Source organism: Triturus cristatus, chromosome 7 (genome assembly GCF_964204655.1).
Source record: "Triturus cristatus chromosome 7, aTriCri1.1, whole genome shotgun sequence".
Taxonomy (NCBI): domain Eukaryota; kingdom Metazoa; phylum Chordata; class Amphibia; order Caudata; family Salamandridae; genus Triturus; species Triturus cristatus.
In genome coordinates, this window is record NC_140590.1 from 41404926 (window position 1) to 41425927 (window position 21002).

The 21002-nt window shown below is 46.4% G+C and overlaps 1 protein-coding gene across 1 annotated transcript in view; it reads right to left on the reverse strand.

The window, feature by feature from the left end:
• The window catches only part of TMEM145 (transmembrane protein 145), a 325900-nt gene that overhangs the window by 19532 nt on the left and 285366 nt on the right, over positions 1–21002 (reverse strand). The window contains exons 13-14 of the mRNA XM_085615577.1: positions 13942–14062; positions 7107–7298 (exon numbers count right to left, since the gene is read on the reverse strand). Coding sequence (XP_085471703.1) covers positions 7107–7298; positions 13942–14062 — 313 coding nt within the window. The remainder of the gene's footprint in view (positions 1–7106; positions 7299–13941; positions 14063–21002) is intronic.

Sequence of the window (21002 nt, forward strand, 5' to 3'; positions counted from 1 at the left end):
CATTTAAGAGTCCTAAAGTTAGGAGTCCTAACTATACTACTACTAAACTGAGAAAAATCCAAATTTTAAGACTATCGGTATTCACAGAAGGCATTTAGGAGTCCAAAAGTTAGGACTCCTAACTTCTGTGAATACCGAAATGAGTAAGTGCCTTCTGTGAATACCAAAATGAGTAAGTGCCTTCTGTGAATACCAAAATGGTAGTAAGTTTAGGATTTTGTCTTAAGTTAGTTCTGTGAATCGGGCCCTGAAACTTCAATGAGATCCATAAACGGTCATGGAAATAAATCGTAATCTCCAGCGCAGAAATGTTTTTTATTTGAAAATGCTTGCATAATGCCTCGTTTGAGGTCCACTGTGGCACAGGAAAAACAGGAAAAACGCTCCGCTTTGCTAAGGCGCCGCCATTTTGGGTGCTGGAAAACTTCAACCCATGATCAATTAAATAGTTAAAAATTGGCCAGAAATGAAAAAAGTACCTGGCGTGCCTCGATCGAACGTAGACGTAGGGACTCCACAATCGACTCACTTACTGCCAAGCAGTGTGTCCGAGGATCCCAGGTGATGTGGAAAAAGTTGAGCCTCCGGGCGGTGATCGCCGTTGCAGGTGACGTTTTCAGGGCAAATCGTGCACACTCACAAAACTGACAACCCAAGATCCCGAGTCTCATGAGCCGGGTCATCTTGCGTGAGCCCTCATCAGGCAGCTGTAGGACGTGAGGGGTTGCGGGCGAAGCAGAGGTGGCGGCATCATGAGATCGGTGCCGGCCGTTACCCAGGGCAGGAGATCAACGCCAGGTAAACAAGGCTCCAGGCAGGATCAGGTGGCAGCAAATGGAGCTTGGCAGTTGCAGGCGAATAGTACAGGATCACTCTGTCGGGCAACCGGGCCCGAGCAGGTCCGGGGGGTGGCAGCGCTCAAGGCTATAAGAAGGGGTCGGACAAGAAGCGGAGCCAGCAAACCCAACCCCCCTGTTGGGCTCGGGGGAGAAGCTGTTACACCAGGGGCAGAGGCGATGGGTTCGACATCCAGTTGTGGTTGGCGGGCTCCAGCCAGGACTTTATGGACGGTGATTGCTGGCTGCAAGCAGGGGCTCGTCTTCGACTCAATATGGAATCAGGAGAAACCCTGCGGGACTGGCGCTTGTCAAGGTGGACATTCGCATCCTGGATGAGCAACAGCTGCCTGAAGCTCAACTCGGATGGGAAACATCGGTTACATCACGGTCTTCACACCGCAATACCTTTACAACGCAAGCATTATAACGCAAGCTAGATGGCGCTCTAAGCTAAGGAATAGTATGATTTATTATTCCAACACCTTCCCTACTGTAACACAGGCTGGAGTAACGACTTGTGTTGTAATGCCTGCGTTGTAAAGGTATCGCGGTGTGAAGTCCGCGATGTAACAACGTATATTCACTCATATAAGAGAGAGGTCGTCATCCTCGGACCCTCTCCCATCGCATGGGACAACAACTGGTGGCCCACCGCCCTCGGCAGCCCGCCCGCCCCTACTGACCAAACATGGAACTTCGGCATCGTACTTGACTCCTCCATCTCCATGACCTGACAGGTCAATGCTGTCGCCTCCACCTGCACAACACCCTCCGCATCCTTTGCAAGACCTTCAAATGGATCCCCCCGAATCAAGAAAGACTGTCACGCACGCACTCAAAACTGGACTACGGAAACGCCCTCAACGCCGGAATCAACAAGTCTCTCCCCCCGCAAACTCCAGACCATACAGAACACGGCAGCCAGACTCATCCTCGGCATCCCTCGACAAGAACACATCTCCCCGAAGAGAAGGGAGTAACTTTCAAGATACTCACTCACACCTACAAATGCTTCCACAACAACGGACCCCAATACCTCAACAAAAGACTCCTTCCACATACCCAAGAGAAACCTCCAATCCGCCGACCTTGCCCTCGCCGAAACCCCACGCATCCGAAGAGCCATATAAGGTCTTGCAGTAGTATGATAATTGTTGGAACCACTTAGCGGGGAGTGTGATGGGAAAGTTAGTGAAAAAATATAATAAGCGCGTCAACATGACCATTTTAGAAAGAGAGACATGGGCCATGATCGGAAGTTGGAGGGAGCACCAGAAAGGAACGCTCGACCTCAGAGATCTGAGAGCCTTTCCGAGGTTACCTTCGCGTAGGTCATCCAGCGAGTGAAAGACCTGGATTCCCAGGTATCGAAAAGTTGAGGGAGCCCAGTTAATGTCTTCTACCAGGTACGGGGTAGGCCGTGTCAGCCAGCACAGGGAAGAGGTAGGACTTGGTGCGGTAAACTTTGTGTCCGGACCGTGACTCGAACTGTTCCATCAGGGCCATCGCTGCGTTAGTTCCTACAGTTGCATCGTTGAGGTAAATCAGTAAGTCATCAGCGTACAGGGAGTTAATATGTGTTCTCCCCCCATAGGTTATACCAAGCCTTTTGTCTCCACGTCTAAACAGCACTGCCAGAGGTTCCATCGCCAATGCGAACAGGAGAGGCGATAGTGGGCAACCCTGTTGGGTGCCTCGGAAAATCCGGTATTGCATGGACACCGTTTTGCCCATTTTTACCCTGGCCGTGAGGCACTCATAAAGTAGTATCACCCATCTTACCCAGCCCTCGCCCAGTCTCATGTGCCTCATAGTTTCAAACAGGTAGTCTCACTGCACTGTGTCGAAGGCCTTCTCAAGATCTATTGACAGAAGGGCCGCTTGTGGCAGTTGTCAGGTGTCTGGGTCATACAACACTGAATACAGTCTGTGTAAGTTGAACGATGTGTTCCTGGCTGGGATAAGCCCATTCTGGTCTGTGTGGACCAGTTCAAGCATGTGGGGAAGTAGGCGGAGCGCTAGGGCCTTACTGAGAATTTAAAAATCCATGTTTAATATGGAAAGTGGGCAGAAATCCATGATTGTCGCCTCTGTCGAGGGCTTCTTGTGGAGGGGGACCACCAATGCATCCCACGATGTTCAGTGAGGTACCCCAGATTCAGGGATTCTGCATATACTTTCTCCAACTGTGGCGCAAGCTTTGAGGCATAGATGGAGTAGAATTCAGCCGGGAAGCCATCAGGTCCCAGAGTTTTCCCTGAGGCCATGTTTTTTATCGCCGCCCGAATCTCTTGCACATCACCGGTCCTCCAATCGCATCTACTACTTGACTGTCAAGGGTCTGAGGGAGCAGCGCTCTCAGTAAGTCTCTCTGGGTGTCAGGGGAAGACAAGGGTGGGGCCTTATCTAGGGCTGTGCAATAATCGCTAAATAAGATTTTAATGGCCTCAGGGACATAATGGGGAACACCCTCAATGGTTCTGACTTGAGTAATTGGAGATCCATGTGCCAGCAGTCTGCCAGGCCTCCCCCCTTCCTCCTGCACCTTAGTGTGGTAACTTTCGAGGGCTTGGTGGTAAAGCGCGTGCATTAGTTTTAGGGCGGTCTGAACTGATTCCTTGTTCGTTGTCCAGCCTATGTAGGTCACCCTCCAATCTTTCCAATTCCCGATGGAGTTCCCTCTGAGCCCCAATAGATTGTCCCAGGCAGTGCCCCCTCCTCACCACCTTAAACGCTTCCCACTCTACCAGTGTGTTGAATGCCCTGTGTGTTGTTATCAAAATAAGTGTATATGGCTGTATCTATGGTCTTCTTGAAGCGAGTATCTTCTAACGCCAACGTGTTTAGTCACCATAGTGGAATCGATGGGCGTGTCCTCAGCGGGTGGAGTGTCAACAAGAGAGGGCTATGGTCCGAGAGTATGCACCCTAGGTATTCATTGTGGGTAACCGAGCAGTCCAGGTTGGGTGTGTTCAAAAATAAGTCCAGCCTAGTGTTTAATTGATGTAAGGGGGAACAATATGAGTAATCACAGGCTCCTGTGTGTTGTATCCTCCAGGTATCTTCCAGATCCCAGTGTCTCCTCCAATCTCGGAACCCCGGTTGTTGTACGGTGGGCTTGAGCGCTCGGAAATGGAGGATCTGAGCGATTTTTGGTAGTGTCTGTGACACAATTAAAGTCGCCTCCCAGAAGTACGTTTGGGGTTAGCACCTCAGCCAGAAGGGGCCAAAAGGTTCTGGAGGAACAGAACTTGGTCTTGGTTAGGGGCATATACGCTACCCAATGTAATTTCTTGCCTAGAGAGTCTAACTTTTAGTAGTACACATCTGCCCTCTTTATCTGTGAGTGTATGCAAGGGTTCAAATGGGATACCGGCTCTCACCCAGATCATCACGCCCCTTGCATATGTGGAGTAGGAGGTCACATATATTTGCCCCCTCTATTTCCTGCGTAGTTTCTCCATTTCGCCACGGGGAAGTGTGTTTCTGGGAGGAATGCAATCTGCACTCCTCTCCTGTACAGGTATCTATGTATGTTGTGGCACTTAGTGGCTGAACCCATACCTCTAATGCTCCATGTCATTAGTTTCCGTGTGTGTTGTTCTGATGGCATTTTCAAATGTTTAAGTACTCAGTTCTGACTCCACCCCCCCTGCCCACTCACCCCTTCCCCCCAGCCCCGAAAGAAGCAAGCCAGGACCCCACCTGAAAAATAAACAAACAATGAAACAATGAGAACCCCCAAAAACAAGAACTCCCTGTTCCCCAGAGCAGTCTGGGTACGGCCAGCCGCCCAACCTGCAAGCGAACCATCTGATTCATCGGAAGGCCCCTTGCATGTCTGGGTGAGGACTTCCAGGAGGGGCAGGCTATGGCAAGTGGCTAACCATCTGTTTTGTGGTGTTCCTGTATGCAGTACGACCTGCGCTGCCCCTTTTGTCCAGTGGCTCCAGCCTGCTTTGTTTTTGGGATATGACAGGGTGTTCCATTGTGCCCCAGCACGGTGCTCTTTGCGGAATAAAGTCAGTTCAGTTAAAGGTTGTCAGCTGTTCTGGGGGTAACCACCGGCAGTGTAATGCAGTCCAATCAAGAGCTGTCGAATTCTGCGCATCCAGTCCTCCCCGTGATCCCGAGGCAAGTACTGATGTGGAGTCAAGTCGGTTTTATGATTTCAACTACTGCCTGCAGGGCTGCGGCTCTCTCCTTCTTGGTCTGGGAGTGGCTAGGTCTTTCAGGTGATTTCCGCTTCGACCGACTCCGTAATCTCTTCCCCGACCTTGTGACCCTGTGTTTATTTTCAGCTCTATGGTTCTCAAATTTGTCCCCCGCTTTGTAGGATTCAAGCCATTCCCAAGCTGCCTCAGGATTTTCAAAAAAATGCATCTTCCCATCCAGCAGTATAAGGAGCCTAGCAGGAAACATCAGGGAATATTGCAAGCCCTCTTCCCTTAGTGCCTTCTTAATCTCCAGGTACGAAGCACGCCGTTTTTGTACTTCAGACGTATAGTCAGGGAAGACAGAGGCCCTGCCATTGCCCACCATGAATAGGCCGTCCATGCGTGCCTTCTGCAGGAGGACATCCCTATCTTTGTAGTGGAGGGGTTTTGCTACCACTGGGCACGGTGGGCGGCCCGGGGCCAGAAGATGCGTGGGGACCCTGTGTGCCCTCTGAAATGTGTAGAACGGGGAAAGACCCTCTAGTGCCACAACTGCACAGAGACAGAGTTCTAGGATGGCGACCGTGTTGCTGCCTTCTGTTTCCTCTGGCAGGCCAATTATCCACACGTTGTTCCTCCTATTGCTCCATTCCGCATCTTCGGCCCTGCCCTCCAACGTGCTGACCCTTTTGGTGAGCTCTGTGACTTGGCGAGTTATTTTTCGTTGTGTGGGGTGTAGCTCGTGATCGAAGCCTCTGCCATTTTCACCCGTTCGGCTAGCTTGTGGTGCTCGGCACAGAGCAGGCCCAACCCCATCGACACAGTGCTGATGTCACTGTGGAGGGTGGCTTTGGTGTCCGCAATTGTGTCCGGTATATTATATGTGCTGCTGCACCGGAACCGTCACTGCCAGTGCATCCATTGGGGCCTGTTGGAGGTCTGCGGTTTCTTCTCCCCGGTCGGGGGGGGGGGCACTCACTGACTTCATTTTAGCTTTCCCCCGGGGTGCGGAGCGTCAGGGGCTCAGGTAAGAATGTCTGTGGTGGTTCCGCCGCCCACTCAGAAAGGGAGGTAGGTATATTTCCCATCCGGGTGCAGGACATCTTTCAGCCACCGTGATGGACCCCAATAGTCCTACAGGAAGGATGTGGCGCAGGGGAAGGATCTATGTGTGGCCACCGGTGGGGGCATGCGTTGGTAGGCTTCAGTTTACCTCCAAGTGTCCAGTCTGACTATCCAGACCCCGCTCTTCTACAAACCCCGGAAGACAAGCTCTCCCCCGGGCCTCCACACAGTTCTTATGCGGTGCAGAGTCCACCACTCTAGGCCCCAGTATCATTGCCTCTCCTGTTGTGATATCAGCACCAGCGTCAACAGACTGCTAAGCACCTCCAATATAGACACCCGCAGTCACCCTAGAGGGACAGCAACCGGATTCAGTGCAGTGCTATCAATGTTACTCTGATTGGTCCCTTTTGCACTGTCCCAATGCAAGGATCCTCACGGGATGCAGCACACAGTCCCACTGCACGTCCCCGGTGGGGCCCCCTGGGCAGGGTAGGGGGCTAGTTTGTTGATTGCCCAATCGGTCCTGCAGCTTCTGCGGAGCTCTCTGTGGCAGGCCGCCACTACGGTCTTGTGTATTCTCTGCACACACGGGTCCCAGGGTATTTTCTTTGCACTCCCCCAGGAGACCAGGGCTGCAGGTCTGGGCTCACGGCACGCTGATCAAGTCACCATTCTGTGGTCCGGAGGACCGGCTCCCTCGGGCCTCGTATCGGTGAGCTGAAAACCTCCGTCTCTGCAAAAGCACCTCACCCAGCCCAGTAGGCTCTCCCATCTTCAGTGGTTCTCCTCCGGTACCGGGGAACGCAGGCCAGACCTATGGCAGGCAGGATAATCAAAGGGCCGGCATGGAGCGGTAAGCTCATGTGCCTCTGCCATCAGTGGCTTCCAAGCCACGCCCCCACATGTGAGCATGCTTGTGAGTGAACACACACTGCTGATTGATTCTCTCTCAATCCCCCCTCACACACACATACACACACATACACACACATCCAGATACAGATATTGCCTTCTCTCTGAAGCCAGTATTATTGATACTAACCGTGCCAAAGTCCCCACTAGCACTGGGGATTGAAAAGAGCTCTGTGAAGTTCGGCACAGAGTCGCTGATAAAGTTAACATTTCCATAGACGTGGTGAGGGAACTTCTCGGCACTCTCCTCCACAATGCCAATCTGCGACGTGCGCACATGGTAAGGGAAGTTCTTGTTGGCTGCTGAAGGTCTTGTGATGATCTGAGAAAGAGATTGAGAGTAAAGTCACAAACAGACTGATCACTTGGTAGTGAGACACGAGGGCAGTCATCATTACTAAGACATATCAACAACATGTCAATGAGGGAAACATCTATTACAACACAGGCATTACATCAGAGTGCCTTTACAACGCAGTTAGACCACGACTGCGATGTTACCATGAGTTCCATTACAACGCAAGTCAATACAAAGACTTGCTTTAGGGAACGCGGTGTTGGACTGGTGTTGGATTTTAAGTCCAACACCTTCCCTACTGATACACCTACTGGTGTTGGAATCATAATTTAAACTATTCCAAAGTCCAGCACTTACCTAGAGCAAGTTGTTGTAATAACTTGCATTGTAATGGAACTCGTAGTAACAACATAGTCGTGGTACTGACTACGTTGTTAAGCCATGCGTGGTGTTGACATGCGTCATAGCAGATGCTAGTCTGTCAATGATCGAGAGAGAGGAACCGAAGCAGGTTGGCCTACATACCTGATGAGTGACCAGGATGAAGAGCAGCAATCAATAAAAAGGCACAAGAGCACCAGCGTTTTAAAACACGTATCACTATTCCGTAGGAGCCACAAGTCACACAAAGGCTAAGAAAGAGGTAAGTAATTTAATGGGACGCAGCGGAGTCTGGATGAAGAAGGCCTTGAAACTCATGAACTCATATTAAAAAGAGGGAAGGGACGTGGGTATAAGAAAAAGAGAGCAGAAATTGAAACAAGTGATGATTTCTTATGGTGGAAAAGACAGAAGAAGGAAAGGGGAATGAGAGTGAAGATGAGAACACAGCCATGGAAGGCTCCATAAGGGTGTTTCTATCGGGACTGAGTGAGTCTGTTGGGAGTGAGTCTGTCAGGAGTGAGTGAAGAGGGTGAAGCGACGAAGAACTATTAACAATAAATTATAGAGGCTTTTCGATTAACAAAAAATGCTTGCGAGACAAGTAATATAATTATTAATTAATATAATAATGATTCATATGGTAGAAAGAACATGTCCCCTTCTGAACATGACATTGGCAGGTTGAATGAGTCTCAAAATGCCGCTTGGCACAGGGAGGTCTGGCTCTTCAGCCAGAGTCAGTATAAGAAGCCCTGCCCGGTCCCTTCTCGAAGCATCAGAATCCAGAAATACGTGAAGGTGAGGCACCACCTGGCGAGATCCAGGAGAGAGAGGTGGCACAGGATGCAGAAAGTTACAGAAGAGGAACAGGTAGGGGGGCATGCAGGACTAAAGGGAGGGTGAGGCTGCACAAACACGAGTCATCAAAGCGACATGTAATTGGTAAGAAGAGGATAACAGTGGGAGCGAGGAGGGATTCACGCAACAAAAGGACGAGTTAAGTAAAATGGGAGAAGGTTTGTGATTCATCAGGAAAGCTGAAGGAAATCAGATCCAGAGGCTAACTAAGGAAAAACAGCTGCTCCAAGCATTCTTACACCAAGCACTGCTGGCCTTAAAAAGGAGCATTTTGGGTCCCAGTCTAGTAGTTACAGCTAGGTACTCATTCTGAGGTACTGATGCTGAGGGACTCATGCTGAAGAAAGTCCAGACAGTGGAAGCAATCCAGATCCGGGGGGACCGTGACCCGATTCAAAGGCACTTCAAAGTAACAAAGGGAGGAACATGGAGAGAAAACCCACGTGTACCAAAGTAGAGGAGAGGCCCAACAGGAATGGGGATTTGTGTCCTTGAAGAAGGATAAAGGCCCAGGAGGGGTAGTCAATGAATGTCTTCCTCTGAGGGTTGGGAAGGAAGATCCAGAAATGAAACATCTTTACAGACTGTTGGACGGAGTGAACTGGAAGCTCCTTGTTGGTACTGAGAGAGTAGCAGGGGCCTTTAACGTCAACATAACAAGGACCAGAGACCCTCACTAGTGATTTCCTGCTGAAATTGGAGCAAAATAAAAATAAAAAAGAGGGGACGTTTTAGCCAAACTCTGGAGCCAAAATGGAATGTTAACTGTGATGAGGGGGAATTGGTGGAGGCTCAGTGTACACACGACAGAACACACACAGAATCAGTTGCACAAACCAAGATGGTTAAAGATACTGAGAAAAGACTTGCAGCTTTTCAATGATGGTCATATATGCAGTGCTAAGCTGGAAAGTGTGGGAGTTCTATGCACGCAAGACAACACAGACGGCAACTAGGTTTGGGTCTCAGCATACACACGACAGAACACACAAGGAATCAGTTGCACAAACCAAGAGGGTTAAAGATACTGAGAAAAAACTTTTCAATGATGGTCATATATGCAGCGCTAAACTGGGAAGTATGGGAGTTCTTCTAAGCACACAAGACAATGCAGAGGGTGAAAAGGTACTGAGAAAAGACGCAGCTTGGCAATGATGGTCATATATGCAGCGCTAAGCTGGGAAGTATGGGAGTTCTTCTATACATGCAAGACATCCGTTCTAGGTAGTAAGCGGACAATCTACAAGCAGACACTAAGCAATCTCTACATCTGGAAAGAGATCCCCAACCTCGGGTGGTACAATGAGGGAAGGGGGAGGGTGGCAGGAGGCAATAATGGGCGAGGGGTTGTAGGACCACAATAGATTAAATAAACGGCGGGCTGGGCACACACACAATTTGGAGCACAAATCCAGAGGGTTAAAGACACTGAGGACATTGCAAGACTGCAGTGTTTTAATGAGGATCCTATTCGAAGCTGAGTTGGAAAGTATGGGAGTCATGTGCACCAGTGACAAAAGAGAGGGGGCGTACTTTGGTTAGGGTGGAGGGGAGAACGCATTAAAAGGATTGTTGAGGGTGGGAGATTCTGGCTGGAAAAAGGACGAAGGGACACTCATCCAAATACAGTACAGAAGCCAAGTAGGTTTCTACCACAAACTGCATTCATAAATCACACCGCACCCGTCCTCAGTGCTTTTACGAGCTGGTCAGCTGTGACCTGTCGCACAGACCAAGATCCTATGGGGAAGGGGAACAGCAAGAGGCTACTCCAAGCCCTTGAAACTGGAGTGGAGACACGTCCTTCAGCTCTGGTAGGCTGGCTGAATCCTATAATGTCTTTTAGTAGTTCCTACAAAGTCTTTTGTTGTTGGATTCACTCTTTGAAGAAGGGAAAGAGGAGTGATGCCTTTCAGTACTTTTCTAGATGTAGAACTTAAAGTTAAACTAGCAGTAGGGAGGTACAGATCTAGAACTTAAAGTTAAGCTGGCCGTAGACATGTACAGATATAGAACATAAAGTTAAACTAACTGTAGACAGGTGCAGATCTAGAACTTAAAGTTAAACTAGCAGTAGGGAGGTACAGATCTAGAACTTAAAGTTAAACTAGCAGTAGGGAGGTACAGATCTAGAACTTAAAGTTAAACTAGCAGTAGGGAGGTACAGATCTAGAACTTAAAGTTAAACTAGCAGTAGGGAGGTACAGATCTAGAACTTAAAGTTAAACTAGCAGTAGGGAGGTACAGATCTAGAACTTAAAGTTAAGCTGGCCGTAGACAGGTGCAGATCTAGAACTTAAAGTTAAACTAACTGTAGACAGGTGCAGATCTAGAACTTAAAGTTAAACTAACTGTAGACAGGTGCAGATCTAGAACTTAAAGTTAAACTAACTGTAGACAGGTGCAGATCTAGAACTTAAAGTTAAACTAGCAGTAGGGAGGTACAGATCTAGAACTTAAAGTTAAACTAGCAGTAGGGAGGTACAGATCTAGAACTTAAAGTTAAACTAGCAGTAGGGAGGTACAGATCTAGAACTTAAAGTTAAACTAGCAGTAGGGAAGTACAGATCTAGAACTTAAAGTTAAAGCTGGCTGTAGGCAGATACAGATCTAGAGCGTAAACTTAAACTGGTCGTAGACAGGTAAGGATCTAGAGCGTAAAGTTAAGCAGGTAATAGACAGGTACAGATCTAGAACTTAAAACGTTCCTTTTGAGCGTAGCTTATGTCGTACCACCTTCTGTGCTATTAATGCCAGGGTTTGACGGTCCACAGTTTCAGATCCGGCGCTCAGACTTGATAGAGCGAGTAAAACTCTGTTCTTCATCTGTGCTGAGACACGCAGGACAATCATGCTACATTGTCCCCAAAACTGCACACAGGACACTGATCACTTTTTTAATAGTGACAATTCCAAGTGGACAATTCCAAGAGCCCAGAACAACAGATTTTACTAAATGTGCCAATAGTACAAATGAGAGCGTAAGACACAAACCCAACCATATGGGCGTGCCAAATTGAAAAGTATTTATGTCTTTTATGCCATAACTTTTACTTAAACCTTTGCAGTCTTTGTAATCTTGACACAGGGCCGATGTAGAAAAAACTTTTTTGCAGTTGAAAACACTATGATTGAGAGTCAGCAGCTGCGAAAACATTTTTGGCCATGCAGGAAACCCATTTTAGGAGTTGGTAAAGTTTTACTGCCTCTTAAAATGGGATTGCGACTGGATACCGATTTGCTTTTTTAAGGGGCTTGGTTTGGGCATCCCTTGCAAATACAGAACATCACATGTATCAGTGATCTGCAACCAGAGGTCTGGTCGGAAACCATTTGAAGAAGCTACCATACCCCACGCCAGGGGGGTACCTAGCTCTCAAAAAGGAAAGGGCTTCTGTAGCAAACTGGGTGCGTGTTTCAGGAGTGAGCAGGCAGCGGTCCACAGAACCACTGCAAACTCTAGATGCAACTTCTACCAAAAGAAAACCTTTTTAGAAACAAAGCTTTCTTTAAGAAAATCCGTCTACTTAAAATCAATCACATGGAAGGTTGTCAGCAGACCCTTGCAAGCACCACCCTGGTGACTGTGGCCATTCTGAGTGAGCTGCAGTTTGTCACCAACCTAAGTATTATTCATTAGGCAGGTCAGACTGTAACCAATCTAATTTCTTGTTGTGTAAACTGAACCTATTGGTACATAAGTCAGTTTGCAAAACAAGATTCTGTTCACAACAAGGCCGGTCACAAATTATGACACCTTTTTGAAACCAGAACAATAGTACATCTGGCCTACAGACTGCAAAGTTTGAAAACCTTAAAGTATGGAACTTCTTCTAACATGTATTTTTTTGATTTGGAAAGAACTGCCTTGTCACATGTCTCCAGTTCCAAGTAATAGATATTTTTTTAGACAAGAAAGCTTCTCCAGTAGTGTCTGCGAGTAGAAGGTGATTCATCTCCAGAATTTAAAATTAATAGCAATTTCTGCACCTCCAGAATTTCTTAAGAGTACTTCCAGTCTCTGCAGGCTTGGGGAGGGATCTTTACGAGTCCCCACCTCTAAATAGAGAGCGGGGTAGTCCATGGTACCTAACAGCTTGGTAGAGCTCTTCAAAGAGGCTGGTTTTCAGGTTTTTCTTCAAAGGCACTTGGGGGCGGGGGCGGCTGGTATCTGAGGGTCGGGATTAGTGAGTTCCACAGACTCTCAGAGTTCTGACTGAGCGCCATTCCATGATATGTCTAACACAATCTGTTTTGGACAACCATGTTTGCTTCACCTGATCCATGTGAAAATCAAGGAAAGGTTTTGGAAGTATTGCGTACCCATTCCCTCCAAAGATTTGAAGACCATGCATAGGAGTTTGAATTTGATCATGTGTGCACCCAGAGCCAGTGGAGAGATTTGTGGGACACAACTGAAGTGACCTTTGCTCTGCTTAGAGGATGAAGCTTAAAACCTTGCTTGGATCACAAGTAGAGGAAGGAGCGAGGGGTGGCGGGAGGTGGGGGGCTCCTGGACCCCGCTGAAGTGGAAGACAAACAGTTCTGATAAGCGCTGAAAGCAAAGCCGGCCCCAATAATCACCTTTGATTGCCCACTGACCATATTATCAGCTGTTATTTTTTTCTAATTCCTTCTTCAGGTTTTATGGTTTTTTAGAGTTCGAACCTGGCACAGACTTTATCATGATAACAGAATATGTATTTTAGGCAGTATGTTTCCGACAACGTCAAGATATTGATTGTGATTACTCAGCTGACAGCTTGAATTTCGGGGAATAACTTACACTCATGTTAATCTTAAAGAGTTAATGTGCATTTTCAGACAAGTGAGAAGTTAAGAATGTGAAAGAAAACAGATTACTTGCCAAATAAAGATTGAATATGTTTAATGTGCACAAATTTAGAAAACACAGATATTAAAAAAGAAATGGCGCAAACATTATCTGGCATGCTACAAGGCGATCCTTTTCCTCAACTTTCTACATGTTGAAGATGGAGGAAGAGAAGAAGTTCACTTGAGAGAAAGTTTCACCAACCCCTAAAAACTTCACCCACCCTTTGGACCAAAGATGGCGTCAATGTCTTGTACAGGCCACTGACTATGTGTGAGATACACAGGAGGTAAGATCTGCGGATCTATCCACTCTTGTTCAGACACCCACTGTGCCTGTGTCTAGTCGTGTAACCCAAGGTAAGGCAGCGGTATCTCAGATACCGCTTGCTGCCTGACCTTGGTGAAGTTTGGGTTGGACTACTAGACGCACCGTGGTAGGAGCAGACCCTACTCAGAGACGCCTCACAGCACCAGCACAAACGACATCTTGATGGTGAAGAAAGTATTTAAACTTCTGCTTGCGTCACTCTTTACAGGAGGAGCAGTGTGCTTTGCGTAGTGTACTCACATTCACCGCTCTGCCACTCACCAAGAAGACAGCGTGCGCGTACAGGTGGATGCCCAGCTGGATACCGTTCACAATCTTCTCTCGCGCCCACTTGGGAATTCCAAAGTTTGCAATCAGCGCCATCACAGGAACAGCGAAGAACCTGCAAGGCAAACACGAGTCGCAAGTCAATAGGAGACAGGACACAAGGAGAGAAAACCACAGATAGACGAAGATGTGTCTGGCTCTACAAGAAGCTTAGGATTAAACATGGCCCTAAGTCAGTGGGTGAGGAGGCGACATGTCATCGGCTCAGCGCTCTTCAGTGGTGAAGATCTTGTTTTAGGCGCTGTCTTAGTCCAGTCTGAAGATGACCAAGGGCTGCACCTCAGTGCAAGTGTTTGACACGGGGTGGAGATGTTCTTCAAGCAGGTGAGTCTCAGAAGTGTGTCCTTCACTACACTTTCAACTATGAGGTCAGTCTGCATGCATCTGTTCAGAAAACGACAACAAGTAATTTCACGACAATGATGGATTGGAGAGATTCTAAACTCAATACGTGCGACATCCAGTACTAAACAAAGGGGTTGGATGGCAAAGAGGAGAGGAGTAGATACCCGTTCCTTTGAAGGTTCTGCATCATATATTGATGAGACTTTTAGCTCTGGCTTGTACATGGGCAGTCAGTGTTCTCTTGTTACCCCATGCTGAAGCCGACTGTCATAAGTGTATTGATAGATGGATATGTTCAAGCTTCTTATCTGCTCTCCTCAGGCCTTCATCAATATGCTGATGGGAAAAGATACATTTTTGGGGAACCCACTCTTTATGGAATCTTGAGGAAACTTTGAGTCATAAATCTTTGCCAGCATTGCACTGTCCTGTAGCAGCACAGGGAACCACTGAAGAACCATTCATTCCTTCTCACAGCTCAGCTGCATGATGTGCCGAGGAATCTTGTGGTCCCACATACCACACAACACTGAGCAGTCTTGCAGGAGGAGCAGACAAACCTCTCCGTGGTCCTGGATGTGAGGTGCAGTGCTTAATTTGAGCCAGTGGTTGCCGGTGGGGCCTACCAGCACTCTTTTTTGGCAGACCAAAATTTATTTTTAATCATTAGACTTTTACCCGGAGCAAGATGAAGAGATGTGGGGAACGGAGGAGAAAGAGAAAGATGAGAAAATAACAGTGGCGCCGTCAGACTTCTGATTAACATTTGGATCCCGGCATGTATTCTTTTATGACATAGGCACTGGTGAGACACCTGGAGAATGTCAGTCTCACTGCAGCCTCATCTGAAACCTGATTGGTGCACAATATTTTAGCACATATTATTTCCAAGGTGAAGTCTTCAGGTAAGGATCAACTCAGCTTCTATTCGGTTTTGGTAAAAATTTGTAGCATTTCACTGGATAGGTAGGGGCCTATTATGATGGCGGGCGGACATAGTCCGCCCAACACTGTAACGGAGCGTGGGACCGCCCGCCAAAGCTGCGGCAGTCCCGCCATGCACATTAGGATGCGCCTGCCACACTGGCGGGAGTAATCTGTGCCTTTTCCATTGCAGCTGGATCTGGTGGCTGCAGACCCGCCTGCAATGGAAAAGGACTGTGCACATCATTGCCATGCACTACACGGCAGGCACCACGTGGTGCTTGCCACGTAGTGCATGGCAATGAGGGGGGTACCATAGGTACCCCCCATGTGCACCCCCTCTCCCCCCTTCACCTTGGGGGCCCGCAACGGGCCCCCAAAGCAAAGACTGTATGCCTTTCCATGGCAGCGCATACGACTGCCAGCCTTGTAATATGGATGGCGGTGTCTTTCAGATACCGCCACCATCAGCAGGCACTTTTTCTGCCAGTCAACGAGTCGACCGGCGGAAAAGCGGGGGACGGTCTTTCCATCCGCCGCGGACCCCCAGCCATTATAATATGGCAGGGGTCTTTGCTGTGTGGACGGAGGGCGGATCGCCCCCGCCGGTGTCTACCGCTGGCACGACGGGGGCGATCCACCCGCCATCCTAATGGGCCCCTAAAAGTCCAATGGACCATCTGACATCTACCTTGGTAGGCAGTCAGTCTGCCCACAGGCTCTGTGCTCCTGGCGATACAGAGGCAGAGGCATAAATGACAGAGAGCAGCAACAGCCTAGTCTTTGGAAGATATTTTTCGAATGACCTTTGTAGCTGGACAATTATTACATCATTTCTATGCACCAGACCATTTTTGAAAGTTTTCAGGTATTGGTGCTAAGGCTTTTTGATAACTTTTAGGGAGGTTGTATTTGAACAAACCTAGATGTGTGAGAGGATGAGATGTAAAGTCTAAAGAGTTGACCAATTTCTCTTGGTCCTGCTTAGAGCTCAGAGAATACCTCTGGAAATCAGAGCTTAGAGAAGACCTCTGAAGATCAGAGGTTAGAGAAGACCTCTGAAGATCAGAGGTTAGAGAATACCTCTGGAGAGCGGAAGTTAGAGAAGACCTAGGGAGATCAGAGTCAGAGAATAGAAAAGATCTCTGGAGAACAGAGTCAGAGGTTAGAGAAGACCTCTTGAGAGCAGAGGTTAGAGTAGGCATCTGGAGGGTGGAGTTTATAGAAAGAATCTGGAAAGCAGAGTTTAGAGAAAACCTCAGAGAAGACTTCTGTAAGGTGAAGCTTACGGAAGGCATCTGGGACACAGCTTAGTGAACCGCTCTTGGGATGAACGTTAGACAAGACCTCTAGAGGGTGAAGCTTAGAGAAGACCTCTGGAGATAAGAGCTTAGAGAATAGCTCTGGAGATCAGAAGTTAGAGAAAACCTCCTGAGGGCAGAGCTTAGTGACGCCCTCTTGGGGTGGACCTTAGACAAGACCTCTGGAGGGCAGAGATCAGAAAATAGCTCTGGAGATCAGAGTTTAGAGAAGAACTCTGGAGGACGGAGATTAGAAAATAGCCCTGAAGATCAGAGCTTAGAGAAGAACTCTCGAGGGTGCAGTTTAGAGAAGGCCTCTGGAGGGCACAACTTAGAGAAGGCTTAGAGAAGAACTCTGGAGGGCAGAGTTTAGAGAATGGATCTGAGGGCAGAGTAAAGAGAAGGCGTCTGGAGGGAGAAGCTTAGAGGAGGTAGTTTGAGGGCAGAGTTTAGAGAAGGCGTATGGGGGTGCAGTTTACATAGGGCCTCTGGCGGGTGTAGCTTAAAGAAGGCGTCTGGATGGCGGAGCTTAGAGAAGAACTCTGGAGGGCGGTGCTTAGAGAAGGCAGCTGGAGGTAGGAGCTTAGAGAAGCCCTCAGAGACGATTGCTGAGGGCGGACCTTACAGAAGACATCAGAGAAGACATCTGGAGAGTGGAGCTTAGTGAATATCTCTTGGGGCAGAGTTTAGAGAAGACACCTGGAGGGAGGAGATTAGGGAAGGCGATGGAGGGAGGAGATTACCTCTGGAGGGAATAGAGATTAGAGAAGACCTCTGGAGGGAGGTGATTAGAGAAGATCTCTGGAGGGAGGAGGTTTAGAAGGCCTCTGGAGGGAGGAGATTAGAGAAGACCTCTGGAGGAAGGAGCTTTAGAAAGCCTCTGGAGGGCAGAGTTTAGAGAATAGCTCTGATGATCAGAGCTTAAAGAAGAACTCTGGAGGGTGGAGCTTACAGAAGGCCTCTTGAGGGCGGAGTTTAGAGAAAAGCTCTTAAGATCAGAGCTTAGAAAAGACCTCTGGAGGGCACAGTTTAGAAAAGGCTTGAAGAAGAACTCTGTAGGGTTGAGCTTAGAGAAGGAAGCTGAGGGCGGAGTTTAGAGAAGGCGCCTGGAAGGCACAGTTTAGAGAAAGCAGTTTGAGGGTGGAGTTTAGAGAAGCCCTCAGAGAAGATTTATTAGGGCGGACCTTAGAGAAGACATCACAGAAGACATCTGGAGAGTGGGGTTTAGTGAAGACCTGTTGGGGCAGAATTTAGTGAAGACCTCTGGAGGGAGGAGATTAGAGATGGCCTCTGGAGGGAGGAGATTAGAGAAAACCTCTGGAGGGAGGAGATTAGAGAAGGCCACTGGAGGGAGGAGATTAGAGAAAACTTCTGGAGGGAGGAGATTAGAGAAGGCCTCTGGAGGGAGGAGATTAGAGAAGACCTCTGGTTGGAGGAGATTAAAGAAGACCTCTGGATGGAGGAGATTAGCGAAGACCCCTGGAGGGAGGAGATTAATGAAGGACTCTGGAGGGTAATGTCTGACAGAATATCGACGTCAAAAATATCGACGTCAAAAATATCGGAGGCGTAATATCGATGTCAAAAATATCGAAGTCCTATCTACATTATGGTAAGTACAAAAATATCAGGGAAAAAATATTGTTGTCAAAAATATTGTTTTTAAAAATATTGTTTTTTTTAAATGTTTAAAATTAATGAAAAATTAAATAAATAATACATATAATTAAAATAAACATAGTTAAAAATATGTTTAAAATTATAAGTAATACATATCATGTAAAAAATAAATAAACATATACATATAAAATATAATATATATACCTACTTAATAATATTTACAATTAATTAATAATTGTTAAAAAACATTTGATAAATTATAAATACATACATACACATACAACAATATTATAAATAAAAAATATAAAAATTATATATAACAAATTGTAAAAAGATTTTTTTAAATAAATTATACAATACATTAACTAAAACAGTAAATATTGGATAGCGTAGGGGTAAAAATTACTATTCCAACTCCAGAGAGTGCAACAGTCGGGAAAGTGTTGGATAGCATAGGGGTTAAAATCACTATTCCAACCCCAGAGGGTGCAACAGTAGGGAAGGTGTTAGATAGTGTAGGAGTTAAAATTACTATTCCAACTCCAGAGAGTGCAACAGTAGGGAAAGTGTTGGATAGCGTAGGGGTTGAAATAATAATAATTTAATTATTAAATTACAATAAATTAATTAACACTACCAATAAATAATTACTTTAAAAAAATTACCAATTAATAATTAATTAACAATTAAATTGATGTTAAATACAATTAATTAATAATTGTTAACATTGTATTACCAAATAATAATGAAATAAAAAATAATTAATTTTCAATACCAAAAAACAATAATTATTAAAAAAACATTTAGCAATTAATAATAATTAACAATTAATTATTGACCAATACCAATAAATCATAATTAATCAAATGTAATTACCAATTATTAATTAATGAACAATAAATTCATTTCCCCAAAAATATTAACTAGTAAAAAGCTATTACCAATTAATAATTAACAATAAATTAATTATCAATATTCAACACTAAAATAAATAATTACTTTGGTGCCAATTCCGATCCGGGTCGGAAAGCACTCCGACCGAGCCAGATCCGGAGTGTTTTCCGACCGAGCCGGAGTCCTGCAGACCGACCGAGCAAGTACGATGCGACCGTATGCTGCCAGACTCGGTTCGGTCGGTCTCCCATAGAAGTCAATAGGAGCCGGTCTTTCGACGCGTACATGGGCTCCCATTAACTGAATGGGTACGTCTCGCGCAAGGGCGCCCCCGACAGTGGGTACGCCTCGGTGCCAGCCGCAACGTACATGCCTGTGTTGGGGGGACCCTTGGGTCTCCCCATGTGTCCCAGTCGTAGGGCTGCGGGTGACAGAGGGTCCGACGCGGATCCCCAAAGTCAACCACCCGGACGTTTTGCGAGCAGGACACTCCGGCTCGCCTAGGCTGTCCGACGCGTGCATCGTACTGGCTCGGTCGTATATCGCATCCATTGCATGCCACGGTTAGCTTCCGACCGAGACGTACGGAGCGGTTCGGACCCGGAAACGACTCAGTTGGTGAATTTCACGTAGCTCGCATCGTACTTGCCCGCTCGTACAGCTGTACGAGTCGGGTGGAAAACACGCGTACGGCTCGTAATTTTTCCGGCCGCATTGTGTTCGGTGCCCTTCCGACCCGGATCGGAATCGGCCGCCTAATTAAAATTAAATTACTTTCCACCCTATTGCCCTATAACCTCACAACACACTTCAATAATACATTAATGCACTTAATATAATTACCAATTAATCAATTAATAAAAATTAATTATCAATTAATAAAAAATAATTACCAATTAATTATTTAACATACAATTAATTATCAATACCAATAAATAAAAATTACATAATTAATTTACTATAATTAAATTACTTCCCACCCTATTCCCTCTTAAACTCACATCCCGATAGGGTGCTAAAACGCACAATTAACTTAAAAAAATTATTAGTAACTTCTAAAAATGTAATATATATATTATAAAACTAGTACAATAATTAACAAAAAATATAAAAACAAACATATTAAATACATATTAAAAGACATAACACTAATATTAATATCAATATTAGTAACTTCGATATTACCAAAAGCAATATTTCTTACCTTCAGGTCGATATTCTAGTCGTCGATATTCTTGACTTCGATATTATGTCCCTACGATATTTCCAACTCGATATTTAGACTGTTTACCCTGGAGGGAGGAGATTAGAGAAGACCTCTGGAGGGAGGAGATTAGAGAAGGCCTCTGGAGGGAGGAGATTAGAGAAGGCCTCTGGAGGGAGGAGATTATAGAAGACCTCTGGAGGGAGGAGATTAGAGATGGCCTCTGGAGGGAGGTGGTTAGATTAAATCTCTGGAGGGAAGAGATTAGAGAAGACCTCTGGAGAGAGGAGATTAGAGAAGACCTCTGGAGTGAGGAGATTAGAGGAGTCCTCTGGAGGGAGGAAATTAGAGAAGACCTCTGGAGAGAGGAGATTAGACAAGACCTTTGGAGGGAGGAGATTAGACAATACCTCTGGAGGAAGGAGGTTAGGAAAGGCCTATGGTGAACTGCTTTGAGCTCCCCTATTAACTGGTTGGTTTAAAAAAAGGCTCAAAACAAATTCAATGCGCTACTAATCAGCTCTAAAATCTTGTAATTCTCAAGAGTGAGAAGTAAGCATCAAGATGTCACACAACCTTGAATGGCTATCAATACACAGAGAGTCATCTCAGTGAAAAGACAAAAAAAATCACAAAAATACATGTAAAATGAATGGAGTGACACCCGAACCTCATTCAAGGCATACAAAAACAAAAATATTTGTGCA